The sequence below is a fragment of the Pteronotus mesoamericanus genome, unplaced genomic scaffold (genome assembly GCF_021234165.1).
Source record: "Pteronotus mesoamericanus isolate MK-2021 breed Mesoamerican mustached bat unplaced genomic scaffold, CSHL_Meso_final contig_100, whole genome shotgun sequence".
Taxonomy (NCBI): domain Eukaryota; kingdom Metazoa; phylum Chordata; class Mammalia; order Chiroptera; family Mormoopidae; genus Pteronotus; species Pteronotus mesoamericanus.
In genome coordinates, this window is record NW_026554999.1 from 14683051 (window position 1) to 14705237 (window position 22187).

Below are 22187 nucleotides of genomic sequence, written 5' to 3' on the forward strand. Positions count from 1 at the left end.
TTGGGGCTCCCCCCAGGAGGAGAAAGGAAACTGCAGATTGACAAGGCTCTCTATAAGCCACTGGAGCAGGCAGGCATCTCGGAGCATTCCAGAGGTCACCTGCCCTTTTCACCTGCCCTGGGTCCTACCCCCTAAAAGAGTGAAATTGAAACCTTGTAAACGACTGTTAATTTACAGCAGAAAATCCATTCAAGTCATGGTCACCAAAGGCTAGCATGAGTCAACAGCCTTCTGAGATTTCAAGAACAGCAATTGTTAAAAAGAACAACAGGCCTGAGCCATTTATACATGCCAACACTAATCACTGGCCAAGCCAAATTATAGGCAGCCTCTCCTTGGAACACAAATACACAAACAGGCCTCTTCCACAGCCCAGCCTAGCACCAAGGACTACTTACTGATATGCACCCAGATAAAGGGTGTTTGTATTTGCTCAGTTTGAGGTATACTGTTATTAGAAGAGTGACAATATGAGGTAGTTTACATATCCATCAAGCAGCACCACACTAGCTAAACTGGTTTGACTTCAGGATTTCAAAGGTGAGCTCAGCTCCCAGTCATCTCAAAAGTCTTGGCCAGGCTGCCCCTGGCAAGTTACTTCACCTCTCCTGTTCACCTTCCTTCTCTGTAAAATGGGAAGGAGGCTGCCTTCAATTAAGAAGAGATGAGAAAGTTCCCTCATAAATGCAGAGCATTGGGATTTTACTTCGTTCCAGTTATATTTTTATGCAGTTAGTGACTTGTTCCCTTTGAGTTTTGACAGCTCAGCTTAGCTTTTAAGGCTCTTGAAGTTTAATCTTATCAAGGCAGAAAGAACATCACATTTTTGCACGTGCAGGCCACACACATACACACACACACACACACACACACACACCACACACACACCCTCCCCCATTTCCTCTTGAGAATTTTACATTAAATCAGATGAAGGTAGCCAGCCACCTCCGGGTTTCAGGAGTTCTAAAGCAGATCCTGAAGGTACAACTTTCCCATTGCTTGTTTATCCTCCACCAATATCTGAGATAAGCACAAATTTCACAAGCTTGAATGCTCAATGTTCAAGAAATCAGCAAAGCCTCAGACCCTGTATTTCAAGGACTGGCTCCATTCACTCTTCAAGGAGAAGTAGGAGGCAGAGAAAAACTAGGCTCATTTTCAAACAGGAGGGACCATAACAAACCATGTATTATATAACTTTTTAAAAATTATGTGTGTGTATATATATTTTAAAAGAGAAAAGTACTTACCTGCTTGTGCATTTCAATGTTCAAGCCATAGGACATCTCATAGTACTAGAAGTGAAAAGAACTGCCATTAACAGACAACACAGAAATCTCTCCATTTTCCTAAATCAGCTTTTGGGAAGGTTTTGGTCAAATCGTACTTTCATAATACATTTGCTAAAGTAGAGTAAATCAAACCCCAAAGCTAGTAATAGAATGGTTTAAGGGCTGAACACCAGTGAGTGGTGTTCTCTACAAAACATTATACATCCAGTAGTCAGAGAAACTGGGCCCTCCCTCCCTCCCTCCCTCCCACAAGCACCACATGTGCCATATATCCTGTTTATACAAGGTTCAGGTTCAACAGGGAATCGTGTGTACACTGGGACCCTCTTGTCCTCTGAGAGTTATTTAGAAACGTGTCGAAGGCCTCTTATGTGGAAAGCAGTGCAGGGAGCCGCTTAAGTGCCTTCCATGCCCTCTCACAGAGGGATGATGTAAACTGACTGGAACAGACGCTGGGAAAAGGGGAGAATGGCCATCTACCGCCCCAGGGCTGATAAGATTCTCAGTTGGGAAATCCCTAAGAGGGCAGTGGAGGCTTTTCCTCCACACTCAGAAAGGTCTGGGGAAGGAAAAAGGTAGGGGAGAGGACTTACAGCCCACTCTGGCTACATCCCTGGGCTGCAAAGTTTCCAAACATTCCCAGGAGGGCTTTAAGGGAGATTATTATCCAACCCTTGATGTGGGCTAATCGAGCCCTGTCATACTTGCCAAGATAGGGCAACCAGCCCTCTGGGAAACCTTCAAAATATGAACTAAAGGTATCGCAGAAGTGCCGGGCCTGGGGTTTGGGTTTCTCTTTCCTGCTCCTCCTCCCAACCACCCTCCTCCAGCTGGTCCTTGGGGAAATCGGCTGCAGTCAGCCTCCCTGCCAGCTCTCCAGCTCGCCAGCCCGCCAGCCCAGCCCTCATCGCCTCTCACCATCACATAATGGCGTTGCATCTCCGTCTTCTCGTTCGCCAGCTTGTCGTACTCCACTTTGAGGCTGCAAGGGCAGGAGCAGCAGGCTCAGGCCTGGGGCCTACACAGCCTCCCTGAGCCGCTTTTCCACTTCTCTGTCGCCCCTCGAGGTACCCCACTACCCCGCAGCCTCTGATGGAAGGGAGTTAAACAACTAAAACTTCCCGCGGCCGAGCGAGAACACTGATACGGGCCACAGGGAGGCAGGGCCCTGACGCTCGCTCGCGACCCCCAGAATCCGAGGCGAGCAGGCCCAAGACCCTGATCCTCACCCCAGGGAGCCGGCGGGCGCGGCGGGGAGCCCGGAGACTGCGGGCAGCGAAGGGTTAAGGCGCCGCGCCTGGAAAGGGGAAACAAAAGGCGGAGGCCCGTCTGCCCCGCCGCCCCAAGGTCGGGAGCCCCCACCGTCCCCGCGGGGGTTGGCAGGAGCCAAGGCGGGGACGCCCCCTCCCCATGAGCCCCGGGGCGGCCCCCAGCGGTCTTACCTGTGATATTGAGCTTGCAGGAACTGGAATTCGTCTTTGATCCTGTCACAAGACTCAGCCACCGTGAATTTAAATCCCGGCTGCCCGGGTTGATGGGGAGCCTGGCGCCCGTGAGGACAAGACAGGAAGGGGGAAGGGGACAGGGGACTCAGACAGGGCTCCAAGAGCCCCGCGCCTCTGGCGGCTGCCCCTAGCTACCCTACCCCACATCCCCGCCCCACCAGAATGGCCACCCTCTCAGCCCAAAACCTTCCCGGCAAGTTTCTCATCTCCCAGACCGGGCAGGAGGGGGGCGCCCCAACCCCTCCCTGTTGGCTGCAGGGCTCCCATCCCTTTCAAAAAGGGGCCCCCTATTCCCAAATAAGATGGGGGTGGGGGAGACACGCGGCTGAGTTGGGAGACTTAGGCGAAGGAGCAGCGTACAGCGTGAAAAACAAACAGGTCCCCAGGAATACTGGCAGGCCCCCGCCACTCGGGTAGAATGAGCCTCCTCTCTCAACGGCGCCCCCCCCCCCCACGGCCCCTTTGTGTGAGCGCGCGCGCGCGCACACAAACACACACACACACACACACGCACGCACGCACTCACACACACCCCAGAAAGGTAGCAACAAGCAAAATGGAGGTGCCAGATAAACTGCCTCGTTTACCCAGCCATGATAGATGCTTAAATAAACCGAGTTGCAATTACTCACCGGATGTCTGCCTTGCGGATACATGGCAGGGAGGGGTCGTGATTCCGAGAGCGTAGAAGCGCCGAGAGCCCGGGCCGGGGAGGTGCGGGGGAGAGGGGAACCAAGCCCGAGCGGGGGGCGGCGGGCAAACCGAGAGCTCGCCCCCGGCCCCCCCAGCCCGCTCTCGCAGCGAAATCCCAGAGTCAGGCGCCCACCCCAAGCAAAGACAAAGAGCCGCGGAGTGGGCGGCAAAGTCGTCGGCGGGCGCCGAGGCCGGGTGGCGGGCGCGGGCTTTGTGAGCCTAGGGCTCGGCGGGCTGCGGTCGGCAGCCTTCCCCAGGCTGCGTGGAGCGCGTCAGAACCGGGAACTGAGCGAACATCGTCTCCTCCCCGGCGGGTATGGCGCAGGGTCCCGAGGCCAGAGCCTCTTCTGGGGCGAGTGCGGGCCCCCTCCAATCACTCAGGTGGGAGGGGGACGCGCCAGGGCAGCCCCAGCATTCGCGGCGCGCGGGTCCGAGCCCAGAGGTGGCTGTCGGCTTGAAGAGGAAGAAGGCCGGCTCTGAGGTAGCGGCTGGGGGCCGCAGAAGCTCCGGAGTGTGAGGGCGGGAGCCGGGCGCGGGCGCTCCGACGCCCCCCCTCGGAGAGGAGAGCCTGCTGTTCCGTCTGCTACTGCTGCTGCCGCCGCGGCCGCCAGCCCTTCCCAGGGCCGGGCCGAGGAAACTCCGGCTCAGTGGGTGCAAAGCGGCCGACTTGGCATCCTAACTCCAGCGGGCACAGGAAGCCTCCGCAAAGGGGTCCTCGCTGTTCCCTGCTCAAGCGCCGCGTCTCCAACCAGGAGCGCTCGACGCCGCCTCCGCCGCCTCGGAGAGCGCAAGCAGGAGAAAGAACGCCAGAGGGGAGACGCAGCCCGACACTCGGGAGCTCTGCGGCTTCCTTCCTTCCTTTTGGCTCCGCTTAGCTCTTCGGTCTGCACCCCAACAAACCCCTCAAACACACACCACACACACATACACACACACACGCACACACGCACACACACACACCAAAAAGTGCCCCGGACCTGCGGATACCACACACAGACAGACAAGGGGGGACGAGCACGAGGTCTGAACTGCCGCGAGAGCAGTTCCAAATAGGGACTGAAAAGTAACAAAATAATGTGGCAGCTCCGCCCCGCGCTGGCCAATGGGAGCGCAAGGCCCCCACGTGGGGCCACCGGGCTCGGCCTGCGACTGGGTGCCGCCGGGCGCAACGTCACAATGCCCTCTTGTGTCTAAAACTATGCATGAAAAGTAGCAATCAGGCCCTACCCGCTGGTGACTTTCGCATGGGAGTGAAAAACAGCGCTCCTCAGATCAGGAATTAACCGAAAGGCATATAATAAATAGATATATATTATAGTCCTGGGCTGCAAGAGTTTTTTCCACTTCTTTTCTTCCCCCCACGATCAACTAGCAAATAACTATTTGTTGGGAGGGGGAAAGCGAGAAGACAAGAATAAAAACAAAAGGAAGAAAAAGACGAGCTGTACAGTCCTCAAAACCTGTGGCTGGTGTAATGTATCAGTTTATTCTGCAGTGGCGGCAAACGATTCCTCTCTTTAATCTCATTAGGTCTGCAGAGCAGCCCAATTAGATACTATATAAAACAAAATCACTTTGTCACTTTAATGTTTTCACTTCACAAGATTTAGGACGAAGAAAATGGTGGCTCCCAAAGTTGCATCCCACCTTAAAAAATATGCTCGGAACTGAGTGTGTCCCTTTCTTTACTCCTCCTCCTGAGCACCCCCACCACCTATAGCCCCCAGCTATTCTTTGTTTAGCCGTCCTTCTTTTCAGAAAGCCAAATAAACATTTCTTTGATGTGCGGCGGATGCCTGCGAAGAAAAATCTGGGCAACTCTGGCTCCGAGGGCAGTGCAAAAGGAAGGGCTCGGCTGCCCGCGGACAACCGGCTCAGTTCGCGCCGTCCCCATTCGGAGCCCTTTCCTGGTGGGAACTGCGACGCCCTGACCGCAGCTCCTCACAGGTTGCCGAGGCCTCGGGAGCGGAGTAGGGAATGGGGTGGCGGCCCTGCCCCGCCCCGACCTGGGTGCTCCGAGTTCCGCCTCGGTTTCCTCAGCCTGTCGTGCGAGTGTCACAGCGTCGGCGCAGGACCTGTGGCGGGGCGCGCGTGCAAGCTTGTGAGTGTGACGGCCGCCAGCCTCCAAGCCCCGGGGGCCGCAGGCGCTCACCCGTCCCCGCTCGCGACTCCCGGACTATCCGCAGCAGACCACTCAACTCCCGGGACAGTTTGCCCGCAGATAGTATAGCTTTCAGGCGCTCGGGGTTACGTCAGGGCGGACACACCACAGGGAAGCAACTCCCGAACGGCTCGGAGGCCAGAGCGGCCGCACCTTAGACCCCGCGGGCGCCTCCGCGTGGGCGGGCCCAGGTGGTCCCCGGTCTCTCTCCAGCATCTCCGCCAACTCGCAAGCATCTCAGGTCAGTGGCGGGCGCCCCCGCCCCCGGATCTATACTTTCCCCTCATTAGGAGCCGAGTTCGCCTGTGCATCTTAATGAGGAGCTGCTAGCGAGCTGGTGCTCGGAGGCCGGTGCGCAGGGAGTTACACGTGAGCGCCCGCCTCGGAGCTGAACTTCCCTGCGCCTGCTCTGGCCGCCCTCCCCGAGCAGCGCTCCTCTCTTCATTTATTTATTTTCCTAAATAAAAACATAAATCGTGAGCGGCCCGCACGGAAGGGGAGGGTGAGGAGAAGCCCGGCTCGACAGATGCGAGAATCTGGCCGCAGCATTCATTAGACACAAAATGGCTCCTCTTTGGAGCTTCCTTTTTCCCCCTCCCCCTTTTCTGCCCTCCCCCTTACGTCACGGGTGGGCGCACCCGCTTTCTACCCGCCCCGCCTCTTTCTCGCTCCTGCCCCCACGTGGGGGCCGCCAGCCCTGTCCCCAAGCAAGAACCGAAAGACCAATCAGAGGCCGCCTAGGGGACTCTCCATTACTGATTGGTGGAGCTGCTGGGAGCTGTCAGTCCGCGCCGGAGCTGTCAGTCAAAACCACGCGGGGTGGGGGAGCGCTGACAAATGCGGAGGCTTCTGAGCCTCCCGCTTGCAAATAGTGCTTGGAATGGCTGCTTAATTAGCTTTGAATGGCTTTTCCTTCCAGCTCAAACAATCTGTCACTACCATGTGGTATAAAGGAGCCATGCATAAAAAAGTAAGCAGAGGCTAAATATCAATTTGATTTTGTGTATCAAAGGAATATTTTATTTTTCTCCCTAGTAATGAAACGTATCAATTTAAATAATAAAAGGTAAAACACACACACATACAAACCAAATAAATAAATAAATAAATAAATAAAATGAGGGAGAGAGAGAAAAAAGAAAAACACCCAAACTCCACGGTTCCCAGTCTCCTGCGCTCGCCTGAAACAGGTAATTTCTACGGCCGGTGTGCAAAGAGGAAGACTGAATATCGCCTCCGCTCTTAAACTTGCATTAAGTGTTTTGTTGTCCAGAAGTCTAAAAGGAATGGTGGGGGAGGGGTGGCCTGTAAAAAGGGAGTGGGGGAGGGGAGGGGAGAACTTTAAAGCGATCTCTTTGAAGCCGCTAATCAAAGTGGAGGGGGTTTTAAGACCCCATAAACTGGGGATCCCACAGCAGGTCTCGATTTGGGAACCTAGAGGAAAGGGGGGAGAGCGGGTACACGTCTCGCCCGGATTTATTAAACACAATGCCTTCAAGATGCCGGACTCGGCGCCTCGTCAGGCTCCCAGTTGCCGTCTCTCTCTGGACTGGCTCAAACAGCGCACGCCCGCTTTCGGCCTTTGAGCTCTGGCCCCATAGCCAGGTCTACGCGGAAAGTGGACAAAAGAAGACAACAGCTCTGTCTCCGGTTCGTGGGTCGTTTCTATCCCGACGTCCATTCTCCTGGGGACCCCAACATCCAGGGCGCTCCTGTAGGTCAGACTCCTGTCGAGTTCACCTGTGAGCCTCAGCGCGAGCGCTGAGACGGGCACCTGAGGAGCCCGCGGTGGCTTATGAGGGTCGTGGCCAGGCTGTTAAGAATGAGAACTGCGCTGGAGTGCTTAACTGAGCAAGCCAGGGCACTGTTACCCAGCAGAGAACTCTAGTCTCACCTCTATCCCTAGCTGGTAGCGCCATTTTACGGAGTGGAGGGGAGGGAAGGAAAAAAAAAAAAAAAAAAAGCCGAGAAAGCTCAGTAATCTGCCCCAAGCTGGGCAGAAATGTCAGCATTCGAATCCAGAGCAGCCGACTCCGCAGGCAAACTCAGCTCTCCTTTTGCTTGCTGGAGCTGGATCCGTGAGAAGATTTGCTGAAGGAGAGGCATGCATTCATATTTATTCACTCATTCATCCACTACCAGCCCTTTTTGTAGGGTCACAGGCCCAGCTGCCCGCAGCTGGCTCCCAGTCACTCCGCAGCCAGAGTCAATTCCAGCTCTCCGGGCTGCCTGAGCCCGGAACAGGAGACGGAGGAGGAGGAGGAGGAGCAGCAGCGGGGAGGTAACTAACTAGGCCAGCACCCCTTTAAGCTTACCACCGCTTTACCCCCACTCCCATGCCACCCCACAAATCAAGAAAAACAAGGAGAAAAATAAATTTCTTTTATGCTCGAGAAAGAGAAAATAAAAAACATGTATACAACACACTGTCTAAAGCGCTTGACAATTATTTTTGAAGAAGGAGGGGAGTGGAGAGAAAGAGTTCAAACGTCTCTGTCTCCAGTTCTAATTGGAAACGTTTCAACTGTTTATGTTACAAGAAGTGTCAGGGTCATTTGCTACCGGAGAGCTGACTTTTCATTGGCTGCTTAATTGAGTACCTCGGAGTTCACCCCACGTGGGAGAGGAATTCCTGGCACAATAAAAGAGAAAAGAAAAAAGTCAGCCGGGTGAGACAGAAAGGCTGGCCTGGATTTCCAGAATGAAGACTTCGAATGCCTTTTGGGGTGCAGGGTGGTTGGTGGGCAACTGTTTGCCAGCTCCAAGAGCTGCTCCTCTGGTTCTTTAAAAAATCATTGTCAAACAGTTTAGATAAACATTAATAACTGTTTTCTTCCTTTTTCAGGAATTAAAGCATCTGGTTCAGGTCAGTCACCAGGCTGTGGCCTCCTATTTGAGGAACTGATCCCAGTGCCTTGGGTGGGGTTGCATCTCTTCCCTTACGGCCTCTTCTGGCTTTGGTTTTTTGGAGGTTTCTGGTAGGGACTGTCCAAAGAGAGGGTAAATCTCTCTTGACCACCTTTTTTTTTTTTTTTTTTTTTTTTACTCTAAGACTTCTCTGATTGTTGGCTGTTGACTCCACTGCTGGGACAGTTCTGTGCCCCCACCTTCACTCCCACAGCCCACCAGTCATCCCATGCCTTCCCCACAAGCAAGCACCTCACCATACAATGAGAGGAGAGGGAATTTTTACTTATTTAACCAACTCTTATGTAGTGCTTACTCTGTGCCAGGCACTGTTCTAAGCACTCAGCATATGTTAACAAACTGAATCCTCTCACAGCGAATGAAGTGGGTGCTATCAGTATCATGTCTGTTTTGCAGAGAGGGCAGTGGCAAATGACTTGCCCAGGGTCACTTCGATGGCTGATAGAATTGAACTAAGGTAATTCAGCTCCAGAGTTTTCACCACCATTCCCCACCGTCTCTGCAAACTTGGCTTTCCCGAAAATGCAGATCAGGTTTTTGGGACAGACCACAGGTCGCTGGAGGGCCCCAGGAAATCCCAAAGGTATCCCCTATAGAGCTTCCCCTGGAGCCACCTCATTTCAGGGAAGGCCACTGAGCTCTGAGAAGTCACAGGACCTCCCAGAGTCCCCCAACCTCGCTTCCAATTCTTTGGCTGGCCTAAGCTATGTGACCTTGGGGGACTTATTTAATCTCGCTAAGCCTCTATTTCCTCATCTATAAAGTAGAGATAACAATCCTGACTGCCTCAGAGAATTATTCTGAGGATCGATGAAGATAATGCATGTGATGCAGTCGGTAGAGAACCTGGTACATTAAGTGATCAAGAACAGATAGTGGCTATGATGATGATATGGAACAAGTGATTCAACTCCTCGCACATTTTCTGGGTGCTTGCAGAGAGAGGAAGGTCTAAAGTCCCAGCCCTTGGGGGTAATAAACCAAGGAGTAGCCCTAAACTTATTCTACATATGTATAAATACCCAGCTACCCACCCCTTACCCACCCTCTCCTTTGAGTTCATCAGGTCTTCCCCTTCTTTCCGAAATTCCCAATGTTTATCATGGTCCTCAGGTGAGGAATTCCCAATGTTTATCATGGTCCTCAGATGACCTTGTCAATCTCTACTGCCCAAGGACCCCTGACGCGTGTGGGGAATGGTAAGGAAAGAATGAGGGAACAATAGCCCTGTGGAAATAGAGGTGGAGGACCCAGGCTGAGGTAGAGAAATCTGAAGATGCAGACAGCAGTGGAACCCATAGCCTCTCTGAGAAGACAGTCCGCAGCAATGAAGTATATGAAACAGTCTGGCTCTGAGGGAGAACAGGAGTCATGAAGGGGGGTTTTCAGAGGGTTTCCTGAAAGGGCAGAGCTTGAGCTCAGCATAGAAGGATGGACAGAAGTTCCAGTGGGCAGTGGAGCCAGATGAGCAAAAACTCTAATAGAAACCCTTTCCTGCCTCCTTGGGTTCTTTCTGTGTTTTGCTCTCTGCCAAGCTTGCTTCCCTCATCCCCACTTCCATTTCAGGCTTTGATGAAATCTGTCTCTGAAGACTCCTAACATCAGAAGACAGGAATCCACTCAGCAGTGTTGTGTGGCAGCTCCAGCATAGGCATCAGGAGGTCTGAGGACCTTCACTCTCAGGTTCTTGGTTTCCACATCTGCAAAATGGGAATAGTGGCATTTGACTGCTTACCTGGTAAGACTTTACAGAAAGCCTACTCTATGTAAGACTGCTTTGTAGGTACCAAAATCTAAGGGAGCCCTTGCCTTTGGGACGTACACAAGGCCAGACAGCTCCTGATTCCAGCCTTTGTGTAGGCCATTGAGAGCTAAACAGAGTCTATGCAGGGAAGCGGTATTGGGTAGAAGGGCAGGGGCTGACAATCAGGGAAGCTGCCTATAGAGGGTGGCCCCAGGTGTGGCCAAGTAGAGAGGAAGGGGAGAAGAGTTCCAAAGAGGGCCCAGGTGCCCAGCCGAGACACTCCAGCGAAACACTGGTGATGGTTTGGTTTGTTTGGTGGCCCAACTGGCAGAGAAGGCCACCACTTCCCTCCAGAAAGCTAGGGAAGCCACATGGTGATTTACACTGAGGCCCTGGTGTCCACCTGGGGGTGGGAGTGGGGGGTCATGTACACAGAGAAGGCCCGAAATGTGTTTGTTCACCTGTCTTTAGCAGAAGCAGAAGACTGGAAACATTCTTCCAACACGCCATCCAAAGCCAAGCTGAACTGCACCCCGCAGTTCCTGAGGTGCCCTTTGCTGACCTCTATTGACTGATGGCACGGGGCTTCTATGCCTCATGTCCAACTGCGTAAATATTTATTGAAGTGATTGGGTGTCCTAATTAAAAGATTTGTGCCCTTTTTTTCTTTCCTTTTTAAGGATTCAAAGCAGAGGCTTAGGAGATTAAGACATATTTTGCTGGTATTAATGCATCCAGCTTCACAAGGGTGAGGCCCATACTGCAAGAATGATCCAGGCCAGTAGAGGGGAGTGCTCTGGGTCGACAGGGTGATTAGGGCAGGACTCTCACCGAGCACACCTGGTCTTTTATGGCGGGTGGGGTGGGGGGAGGAGAGAGGAGAAGGGATCTGACTGACAGCTTCAATTTTCACTTCCATATCTCAACTTTCTGTCCTTTCAGCAAATGAATTGATAACTCTGTGTTTGTCATATACATACAATAATAATGAGGTTCGCATACACTAGTGGTTCTCAACAGGAAGTGCTTTTGCTCCCAAGGAGACATTGGACAGTATATTTGGTTGTCGCAACTCAGGGTAGGGGTGCTACTGGCATCTAGTGGATAGAGGCCAGGGATGCCTACAAACATCTTACAGTGCACAGAAGAGCCCTGCAACAAATTACCCGGTCCCCAATACCAATAGTACTGAGGCTGAGGAACCCTGGCAGGCACTCTCACTCAATCTTAACGAGTAGGTTAGTTCTCTGTGCCCCTGGTTTACAGGTGAGCAAACTGAGATACGAGAAGGAAAATATGTGTGCAGTCAGGGAAGGAGTGATTATTGAACTCAGACCATTTATCTTGAAGTTCTTTAGCAGGGTCTTCAGACCCCTTTTCTTCTCTTTTCTCTAGTCTCAGTGTTCTCTCCACTAAAAAACAAAACAAAACCAAAAAGAGAGCCAGTAAAACCAACTGGTTCCGGGATCTCACCTTGTGTACAGATTAGGGCAATTTAAAGGTAGCCCTATAAATGAGCAATTATATAGTCATTCAAATGAAGTCTGTGAAGAGTTGGCTCTAGACAAGTTTCTGAGATCCCTTGGTAACTCCTACAATCCTGGGCCCTCTGGGGACACCTGTGTTATGCTGGAAAATAGACAAGTAGCTGTTGGCTTAGCTCTGAGAGTCATCAAGGTGGAAGGCTAAAGAGGTCAAGGTCATGTGCAGTTAGGAGTGGGGAGGAAGAGGAGAGGTGGCCCAGGAATGGTGTTTACTTTTCCTTCTTTGGGGGTGCCCTTCTTGGAATTGAGATTCTGTGGGAGGGAGTCTGAAGCAACCATAGAAGTGTGGGCAGAGCAAGGGTTAGGGGGTAGAAAGAAGAGGGCAGTAAAGACTCTAAAAGTCCAGCCTGCAAGTAGATGATAGAATTCTGGGAACATGGAAAGATAGGGACAGGAAAACAGGGTGGGGGCTTCAGTTGTAAGAAAGGAGGAAATAAGGCAGATAGACCATGTCAGATTTTGATGTTGGAATACCGTTGCAAAACGAGACTCATTTTGAAAGTCTGGAGGTTTAACTTATCATTTGACCGCTAACCCACTGCAAAACATCTGCAGAATAAAGCAAGGTACAAACAACCAACACCATTTTCATCTGTGTTTTCAGCTTAAAGCACTGCTGTGTCTATGGGCTCCGGCAAGACACAACATGTAGACCAGGAAAAATGACCCCATTTATAGAGATCAGGTAGGGGGAGGTAGGAGAGGGTGAAGGGGGATAAATGGTGATGGAAGGAGACATGACTTGGGGTGGTGGACACACAATGCAACGTATGCATAATATATTGTAGAACTGTACCCTTGAAATTAATATAATTTTATTCACCAATGTTACCTCAATAAATTCAATTAAAAATAATTTCTAAAAAGAGATAAAAAGAAACTGAGGACCAGAGAGAGTTAAGCGTTCACCTCCACACAAGTTGATAACGACAAATTATGCCAGAATGGAGCCTTCTGGCATTGAAATGGACTCTACATAAACCAGTCTGGTTTTCAAATTGTGCTCTAAGGATATCCTGGGATCTGTAGAAGTTGATGGGGTAGGAAGAAGATGGGGAAGTGCAGAGAGTAGCTGCAGGGATCCCGTCCTCCATTTCAGTCAAAAAAGTTTCAATTTTCATCTGTTTTATAGGTTAGGTTCTACAAAATATTTTGTTTGGGGGGAAATGGGGAGGTTCTGCAGGTAAAAAAGACATTTTAGAACCATTACTAAACTGTTCAGACATTCTCAGTTGTAATTACAGAATTTTCTCCTGCTTAAAGAGACGGGCTATAGAAGGTCCATGTGCTGGGAGGGATTCTGATGATGCCTTAGAACAGAACATTGTTGTGTCATCTCAGGCCTAGGGAGCCCTTTAGCTCGCATTTCAGTCTCCCCTTAGCTCTTGTAAAATAGCCTAAGAGAAAAGGGAGACTCTGAGAGGCTGAGGGTCATACTTACACCCCCAGAGCAGGTTGGATGACCAAGCAGCCCAGAAGGAGAGAGCTGCAGATTATTCAGGGCCTCCTCTCTCTTTGCCACCCCCCAGTCCTTGCTTTTTTTTTTTTTTTTTACAAGGAGAAAAGAGAGACTCAGAGAGACCCAGTGACCTGCTCAAGGCATGTGGCTCCTGCATTGTAGACCTGGGATTCCATGCCAGCCCTGTCAAGCTGCAGTCGGTGCCCATAGTCATTGCACTGCTCTCCCCAGTACCACCCTGCCTCATCAATCCCCCATTCCTTTATGCCTGGGAGGTCACAGTTTATCATAATGCTCTGCTCTGTGCTAAGCAGGGGCCTGGCACTTTCTGACACATCATCTAGTTCATTACCTTGGCCCCCCAGCACTCCTCACCTATTCCAACCTCTTTACTGGGCACTTTCTTGCACTGCTGACAGCTAAACATCACAGTTCTTCACTGCTAGAGACCTGAATGAAAACACGGTTCCACAATGAGATGCTTCCAAGCAAGACTAGAATGTAACAGTGTGGCAGAGGTCATCTTTGTCTACCCCAAAGATGATCTGGTGACATGTTTGTGGAGACGGTGGTTTGTTCTGCACCCATGTTACAGTATCTAGTTATGAGCTTCAGAAATGTCAAGGGAAAGTTGTGATGGGGGTTCAGGGGTTGTGACAGGTTGAAGTTGAGGTTTCAGAGGTGGCCATCTATTGCCCCATCTCCCTAACTGTGAGAGACGAGGCAGCTTTCCCCACAAGACTCCTAGATGAAAACAGGGGAAACACCAGCAACAAAAGTAAGAGTAAACACATGTAGTTACATCAAACTTTAAAAATTCTGTGCATCAAAGGAAACAATCAACCTATGGAAAGGAAAACAATATTTGTAAATCATATATCTGATAAGTGGCTAATATTCAGAACACATAAAGATCTACAACTTAACAAGAGAAAACAACCCAATTAAAAAATGGACAAAGGATTTGAATAGACATTTCTCCAAAGAAGATATATGAGTAGCCAACAAGCATATGAAAACATGCTCAACATCATTATTATTAACTAAATGAAATAAAAACTATAATGAGATATTACATCAACTCTATTAGATTGACCACTTTACATACAGAAAAACAAAACAAAACATGTTGGTGATGATATAGGAAAATTCAAACCTTTTTTGCAACTGTCGGTGGGAATGTAAACTCTTATAGCCACTATGGAAAATAGTATGGGAGTTTCTCAAAAAATTAAAAATAGGACTATCACAAGATTCAGCATTGCACTTCTAGGTATATATCCCAAAACATCAGAAGCAGGATCTTGAAGAGGTTTTGCAGGCCTACGTTCACTGAACTATTATTCACAGTAGCCAAGAAAAGGAAGCAACTTAAATGTTTATCTACAGATAAATGGGTAAGTAGAAGGAACTCTTGTCACATGCTACAATACGGATAAATCTTGAGGACATTATTCTAAGGGAAATAACCTAGCCACCAAAAAAAAGACAAATGTTGCATGATTCCACTTACATGATGAATCCAGAGTAGCCAAACTCATATAGAAACAGAAAATAGAATGGTGGTTGCCAGGGGCAGAGGGAAGGGGAAAATTGCTGTTTAATGGGTAAAGCATTTCAGTTTTGCAAGTTGAAAAAGTTCTAGAGGTCTGTTGCACAACATTTTGAACATAGTTAACACCACTGAACTGTACATTTAAAACTGGGTGAGGTGGTAAATTGTGTGTGTGTGTTTAACCACAATTAAAAAAAGAGGCAGCCCCGCTGGCAGGTGAGCTCTGCGGAGATCTAGGCACGCGTGCTGGAGGCATCCCCCTCCACGGTGCCCTTTCCTGCAGCCCTTCCCGTGGTGTCTCAGATGCTAATTCCTTCCACTGAATGTTGTCTGTGTCACAAACCTAGAGTGGCCCCCGTTCCTTGAACCTGAGTCCTGAATGGTATGCTCCTGCTTGTGATACCAAACCTCTGACTGTGCCAATCTCAGCCTGACTTGGGTTTTGAGGGTGTTTTGTCTTTCCTTGCTGTTTACCTGTTTTATAAGAATAGTGATGGAAAATAACAGCGATTCAAGGCCATCAAGCCTGAGCATAAACAAATGAATCTGTGCCTCCTAGCAGAGGGCACACTTCTCTGAACCATTCAGAGCTCAAGTGCTTCTGGTAGACAGGTGGGAATGCTATGGGACTTTGGGCAAGCCACTTGTTTTCCTAAGCCTCAGTTTCCTCATCTGTAAGATGAGGATATTAATAGTGCCTTCCTGACAGGGTAGTTGTGAGAATTAAGCAGGGTAACCCCAGCTGGCAGCAAGCTTTCAATGACTGTCAGTGATTCTGAGTGAATGAGGGCACATCAACTGTTTTGTGTCAATGTGCTCAGACCCCTCAGCCTCTTTATCTATATACAAACTTAGCCACTTTTCTCCTAGACCCAGATTCTCTTCTTCCAGAACTTAAATATGTCTCATTTTTGTGGGAGACATGGAAAAAAGGGACACTTCAAACTCAGAGGGCCAGATGCTGGAGGTCAGTATTAATCAGGGGGCTCCAGTTTTCACTGGGTCACAGGTATGGGATGTGGGGGCAGCGGGTGAGGTTGTAAACTTGCTCATCCTGAACTAGCAAGGGCCTGATATGGAAGTAGCCCCTGCCCACCTGCTTGTAACCTCCTACCCTATGAAGGCTAAACCGAGAGAGACACTGGGAACAGAGCCAAGCTGCCCCCACAACTGGTACTGCCGGGATCCCCTTTTAGCCAATGAAGAGCATGTCTTCTCCAGCCCAATTCACTGCAGCCTCATAGATCCTAAATAAGAGAAAAATGAGGCCAGGCCCAGACAGGGGAAGACCAAAGCCCCTACAACTGTGGCGTGGGTCTGGGCTCGAGAGGGAATCTTTAGGAGAAGACCTACATTATGCTTTTGACTGAGATCTGCAAAATTGAAGGCTAAGCAGAGTTGTTCATCAACACACAGGGGCAACTGTGACCATGTCCCCCTGCGCCCACAGATGTTAAGTCAACAGGCCTGATTTTGGAAAGGGCTTCCCAAAAGAAGTTGAGGGAGACTGGAAGAACAAACAGCTTGGACTTGATGGCCGATGGCCTTGAAGGCCAGGCTAAGTGGCCTGCCCTTCACTGGGGGATGCTGAAATCATCAACGACTGACTACCAAACTAAGCTGTTCATGCAATGGTTCTCATCCAACTGTATAACACTGGGTCCAGGTTGCTGTGGTGGGCTGCTGCTCAGACTCCCCTCGAGACTGAAGTCTCCATGCCCAGATCAAGGTAGTATTGGGGGCTGGCAGTGCCGAGCTGAGTCCCTCTCCAGTAACTGTCCTTTGCAGAGCCACGTTGCCCAGGTCACGCCCTTCTCAGGAAAGCCAGAATCCAGTGACAGGTGGGATGTGGGAATATAAAGGCCCACAGCTCTAGCTTCAGTTTGGGGCAGCTCTTAAAGGCCAGCTCAGCTCCAGAGATCCCTCCGCCCCCAGGTCATGTTGGCTGAGACCTTTGTGAGACAGCATCACAGCCCTGCTTCTCCCACTTCTCTGCTTTGCTGCCCTGGCTCTTTGGCAGCTACCAACAGCGATAGCACCCCTCCGTAAACCCCTGCATGTGGACAGTCTCCACCCTACAGGTGTCACATTTGCAAATACAAATATAGGACACCCATTTGAATGTGAATTTTGGTTAAACAATGAATAATTAAAAAAAAAATATAAGCATGTCCAGAGCAGGATGGGGGATGAATCAGCACTGGGATCCCATCTACTGCTCTCTCAGTTCTCTCCCCAGGGCCTCCTTCCCCAGGCTCTCCTTGGGCGTCTCTAGCCCACTCTGCCCCTGCCTTTGCTGGAGACCAGGGAATATGAGACCTGTCTGGAAAAAGTCCAGCTATTGTTAATACAACAGAAACAGTCTGAGTGACATCGATGTAACCTGGCAGTCAAGGAGAGTGGACCAGAATGCACATGCGTGAACAATGACAACTTCACTGTACTAGTCAAGTGGGCACAGTAGATGCCTTTGAGTGAGCATGTGTACTATGTGGTTGTCATATTCAAAATGACTGAGCCAGCACAGTAACGAATCTGCATCAAATTTTGCATTAACCTGGAACATTCCTCTGTGGAAACTATTCTGATGATTCAGAAGGCTGCAGCTATGGGCAACTGGTGATTGGCAGCTTCATCACAAAAACACACTTGCTTATGCATCATGTCTCATGCAGAGGTTTTTGGCAAAACATCAAATCACTCAGGTGACTCAGACTCCGTACAGCCCAGATTTGGCGCCCCATGACTTCTTTTTTTTCTCAAAACTATAATCACCTTTGAAAGGGAAGAGATTTCAGACTGTCGATGAGATTGGGAATAATATGACAGGGTAGCTGATGGCAGTTGTGAGAACTGTGTGAGGTCCCAAGGTACCTACTTTGAAGGGGACTGGGGCATCGTTGTCCCATGTATAGTGTTTCTTATATCTTGTGTGTATCTTGTATCTTCTTCAATAAATGTCTCTATTTTTCATTAAAAAAATATAAACATGTCCAAATATTACACAGGACATACTTGTGCTAAAAATAAAATTCTTCACTGTTGATCTGATATTCAAATGTTGCTGGGTACTCTATATTTTATCCAGCGACCCTGTTCCATCCGAGTCCATTCTTTGGAGCATCTGACCTATTATAGACCCCATGAAGTGGTAATGTCATTGCCTTGTTTTAGAAACAAAACTGAGCCTCAAAGAAGTTGCAGTCATCTAAGTGACCCTGGTTATTGGGGAGGACATGAAACAACAAAAGAGGTGTATTGGGGAGCTGGATCAGCTGGATTGGGTGGGGGCGCGGAAAATCCCCACTCATTTTCAAAGCGCCCCCGCCCCCTTACTGCCCTGCAGCTCTGGAGGAGAGAGTTCCTCCCCGGGTTTTCCAGCTAGCCTTCCCAGGGCAGGGCTGAGCAACCCAGGGGAAGAACATTTTAATCTGCCACCTTGTCTCTGCCTCCCCTGGCCTTTGCTTTCATTGTCAGAGTCTGTGTCAATAGCTGGAAATCCAGGCAGCAGCACAAGTAGACATTTCGCTCCTACCCTAGCAGAAATCTCACAAAGGGCAGGGCTCCCCTTTTTACAAGGAAAACAAACAGGTCTCTAGGCTCCCAGGGGCTGAGGGTGGACTAGATGGTTGGAGGGTGGTATGGGCAGCCAGCTGGCTCCGCCTGGCCAGTCTCAGTTCTCACTAGCTCCCCACTTCCATCTGCCTTTCTCTGTGCACATCTGGACTGCAGGGAGAACCCCGGAAGGCTTCTTCTCTCCTCTGGAGGTGGGGGCTGGCTCAAGCCTGCAGACTGCTCAGCTGGGCCGCAGCAATTTCACTCCATCCCTCCACAGGAACCAGTGTGATCTCTAAGGCGAACCTGGTTCTGCCGCTGCCCTGCTCCAAACCCTTCCATCGCTCCCTATAGCCATTTGCAGTGTACTTTCACACCTCTGCCTTTGCCTGTGTGTTCCTGATGCCTGGAATGCCCTTTCTTCTCTGTTTAAGTGAATGGAATCACACCCGCTCTTCAAGGCGCTTTCTTCTATAAAGTCTTCACTGTCGCCTCAGAATGAGTCATGTCCCATCTGGTCTCCTCGAACATCCTTACTGGTGTCTGATGCCCTCCCTCCAGTGGTTAGCTGGGTATATGAGCCTCCCTCCTCCAGGCTGGGAGCATTCATCTGACCTTCGATCAGTGATTTTCAGTTTATAAAGTCGCTTTTACGTTCGTGCTCCCTTGGATAGATAACTGCTGTCCCTGTTTTTAAAATGATGCAATAGAAGCTTGAATGATTTCCTGGTATGTCCATGGTCATGTACCTACTAACTGCAGGACAGGACTCAACTACCCAGATCTTCTTAGTCAAACACAGTGCTGTTTCTACCAAAAGCTGAACTTAACATCTTATATGCAAACAACACCTAATTCAGTGGGTAGGCACACAGTAGCAGCTTATAAAATGCTAAATTAACTGCAGTGAAGCAGAGATTTCGCAAAAATTTGATGTCTGATGGCTTTCAATAATTCTAAGAGGAACACCTTTCTCTCCTCCCGCCACCCCCACCCCCATGCCTGCCTCAGCTGCCAGGAGGGTATGGGGATGTAGGGTAGGAGTTCCACTTCCGGTTCTGCTTCCTCTTTAACTGGAATGCCTGGCCGGGTGACTTGGAGGTCAGCATTTGGGGAGTGCAATAGGAAGCTACCATCATTGTGCCATCGATCGTAACACCAAGCGGAACTGGGATTGAGGCCCATGCTGTTGGGAAAGGGGAGGTATAAGAGGTGCTTTCCACTCGGGGGTGGGGGGCGAGGGGGTTGCATCAACCAGCCTACCTAGGAAAGAAGTGGACTTGGAATCTTCCCCATGGGGCCACCCCTTAATATAGGTCTTGGGTAAGGGCTTCCATCTCAAATCTCTCATGGGAACAATAGTTTCCTCAAAGAATCACAATGGCTCCCACCTGCCAAGTAGATCCCAAATCCCACCTCTTGTCACTCCCTCCACTGCCAGCGGCAGGTACCAGCCACCATGTGTCTCTGCTGGGTGGCGGTAGCAGCCCCCAGCAGGCTTCTGTATTTCTGCCTTTTCATGCTGCCGCATATAGTCAGCTCTTAACAGAGAAGTCAAGATGATCAGGCCACTCTGCTGCTCAAAACCCAGCCTGGCTCTCCATTTTCCTCCAAGAAAAGCACAGGTCCTCATGGTGGCCCACCAGGCCCTCCGTGAGCAGTCCCATTGCCCCTCTACCTGACTCATTCCGCGGACCTCTTCCCCTGACACATTCCTGCCTCTGGACCTTCACTCTGGCTATTCCGTCAACCTGGAAGTTCCTTTCCCCAGAAAGCCATTTGGCTAACTTTCTCTCCAATTGTTGCTAAGAACCCCACCTTCTCAAAAAGTCCACCCTGCCTATCCTCTTTAATATAAGTCAGCCCCAGGCTGCTCTCACCACTCTTGACCCCCTTTCCTACTCTACTTTTTCTAAGGTAGGACTGTTACCTTCTAACAAAACCTAAAGCTCCCTTGTGTTGATTATCTGTCTGCTGTGCTGGAATGTCAACCCCCTGAGGCCAGGGACTCTGACTAACACTACTGTAGATCCGAAGCAGCGCCTTATATGTGGTATATACTCAGTTCATATTTGTGGATTGGATAGACTGTGTAAATGTGGATAATAATAGTTCCTAGAGAGTTGGCCTATGCTAAAATTAAATCAGTCTATTAAAATGACTTAGTCTAGTGCCCAGCATGTGATAAGTGGTCAGTGAATATTCTTATAATGAATATGGTAAAATGAATGGTTTAGGAAGACAAAAAGTGCAAAAGAGCATCTCTGATGAAAGGGGATCCTCCTTTCCTCCCATCCTCCTCCTCCTTGTGGCTGGGGCCTGGGGACACTTCTGTGCGTGGGACCTTAGCTGACAGAGACATGGCCTTCCCCCAAAAGCTGCCTTCTCAGCCCATCTTCCCTAAGAGGGTAGGGGTAAGGGACTCATCTGATGGGGATCCTAGGACAGCCTAGCTTGAAGGAACTCAGGTCAGCTAGTCTCAGCCCTGTGTTTGTGTCATTGGGGAACACCAAGGCCAGTGTAGGTTAGGGACTAGACCAAGGTTCAAGAGAACGCATCTGATGCAGCGTCTGGGCCCCTCCAACTAGTCCTCCAGCAACTGCGTAATTGACTAAGGACTTTAAAAAAAAAAAGGTTGTGAGATGTTTAACATGGAAAGCCTGACATAGGCATTTGCAATCTTCATTTGGTTGCAAAGAATAAAATGATAGGGAATTTAAAGTGTCCTGGAAAATCTGAGCTATACGATTGTCTCTTTGGGGTTTTTTATTTCAATAGACATTTATTGAGGACCTCTTATGTGTAAATCTTGGAGACAGAGAAGTGCAAAATACATTCTTTGCCTTCTAAGAGTTCTCCAGCTGGGATAGGGAGAGAGTCAGGGGCACCGTGTAAAAGAGCATCATGATGATTCAGTAACTATTCTCCTCGGTATTGACCGAAAACTTACATCTACACAAAAACCTGCACAGAAATGTTTATGTAGTAGTTTCCCCTTATCCACGGGGGACATGTTTCAAGACCCCCAGTGGATGCCTGAAACTGTGAGTAGTATTAAACCTTTTATATACTTGTTTTTTCCCCTGATACTTACATACCTCTGATAATGTTTAATTTATAAATTAGGCATGGTAAGAGAAAAACAACAATAACTAGTAATAAAATAGAACAATTATAATATACTGTCATAAAAGTTATGTGAATATGATCTCTCTCAAAATGTCTTACTGTACTCTATATCAACCCTTCTCGTGATGCTGTCAGATGATGCAATGTCTATATGATGAGATGAAGTGAGTAAATGATGTAGGCATTGTGATGTAGTATGAGGCTATCATAAAGGTTATTAGAACACCAGCACTGTGATACCACAACAGTCAATCTTATAACTGAGTTGACTACTAAGTGACTAATGGGAGGGTAGCGTGTAAAATGTGGATACGCTGGGCATATGGATGATTCACATCCCAGGCGTGATGGACTAGTGCAGTGTGAGAGTTCATCACGCTACTCAGAACAGTGTGCAATTTAACATTAATGAGTTGTTTATTCTGGAATTTACCATTTACTATCTTTGGACTGAGATTGACTGTGGGTAACTAAAACCATGGAAAGTGACGCTGTGGATCAGGAAGGACTTCTTTTTTAAAAAATATATTTTATTGATTTCGCTATTGTAGTTGTCCCAATTTTTCCTCCTTTGTCCCCCTCTACATGGTACCTCGCTTCTCTTCAGCAATCTCCTCCCTTC

General features: G+C 49.4%; 1 protein-coding gene across 8 annotated transcripts in view; it reads right to left on the reverse strand.

Annotated features, from left to right (window-relative positions):
- The window catches only part of TLE3 (TLE family member 3, transcriptional corepressor), a 43532-nt gene extending 39001 nt beyond the window's left edge, over window positions 1-4531 (reverse strand). For 6 of the 8 annotated variants that reach the window (XM_054594649.1, XM_054594505.1, XM_054594578.1 and 3 more), the window contains exons 1-4: window positions 3430-3531; window positions 2735-2835; window positions 2211-2274; window positions 1251-1295 (exon numbers count right to left, since the gene is read on the reverse strand). In XM_054594649.1, the coding sequence (XP_054450624.1) occupies window positions 1251-1295; window positions 2211-2274; window positions 2735-2835; window positions 3430-3453 (234 nt within the window). In that variant the 5' untranslated portion in view covers window positions 3454-3531. Of the gene's footprint in view, window positions 1-1250; window positions 1296-2210; window positions 2275-2734; window positions 2836-3429 lie in introns of all 8 variants that reach the window. The other 2 variants (XM_054594217.1, XM_054594136.1) reach the window with 1 other exon arrangement.
- Window positions 4532-22187: the final 17656 nt, after the last annotated feature.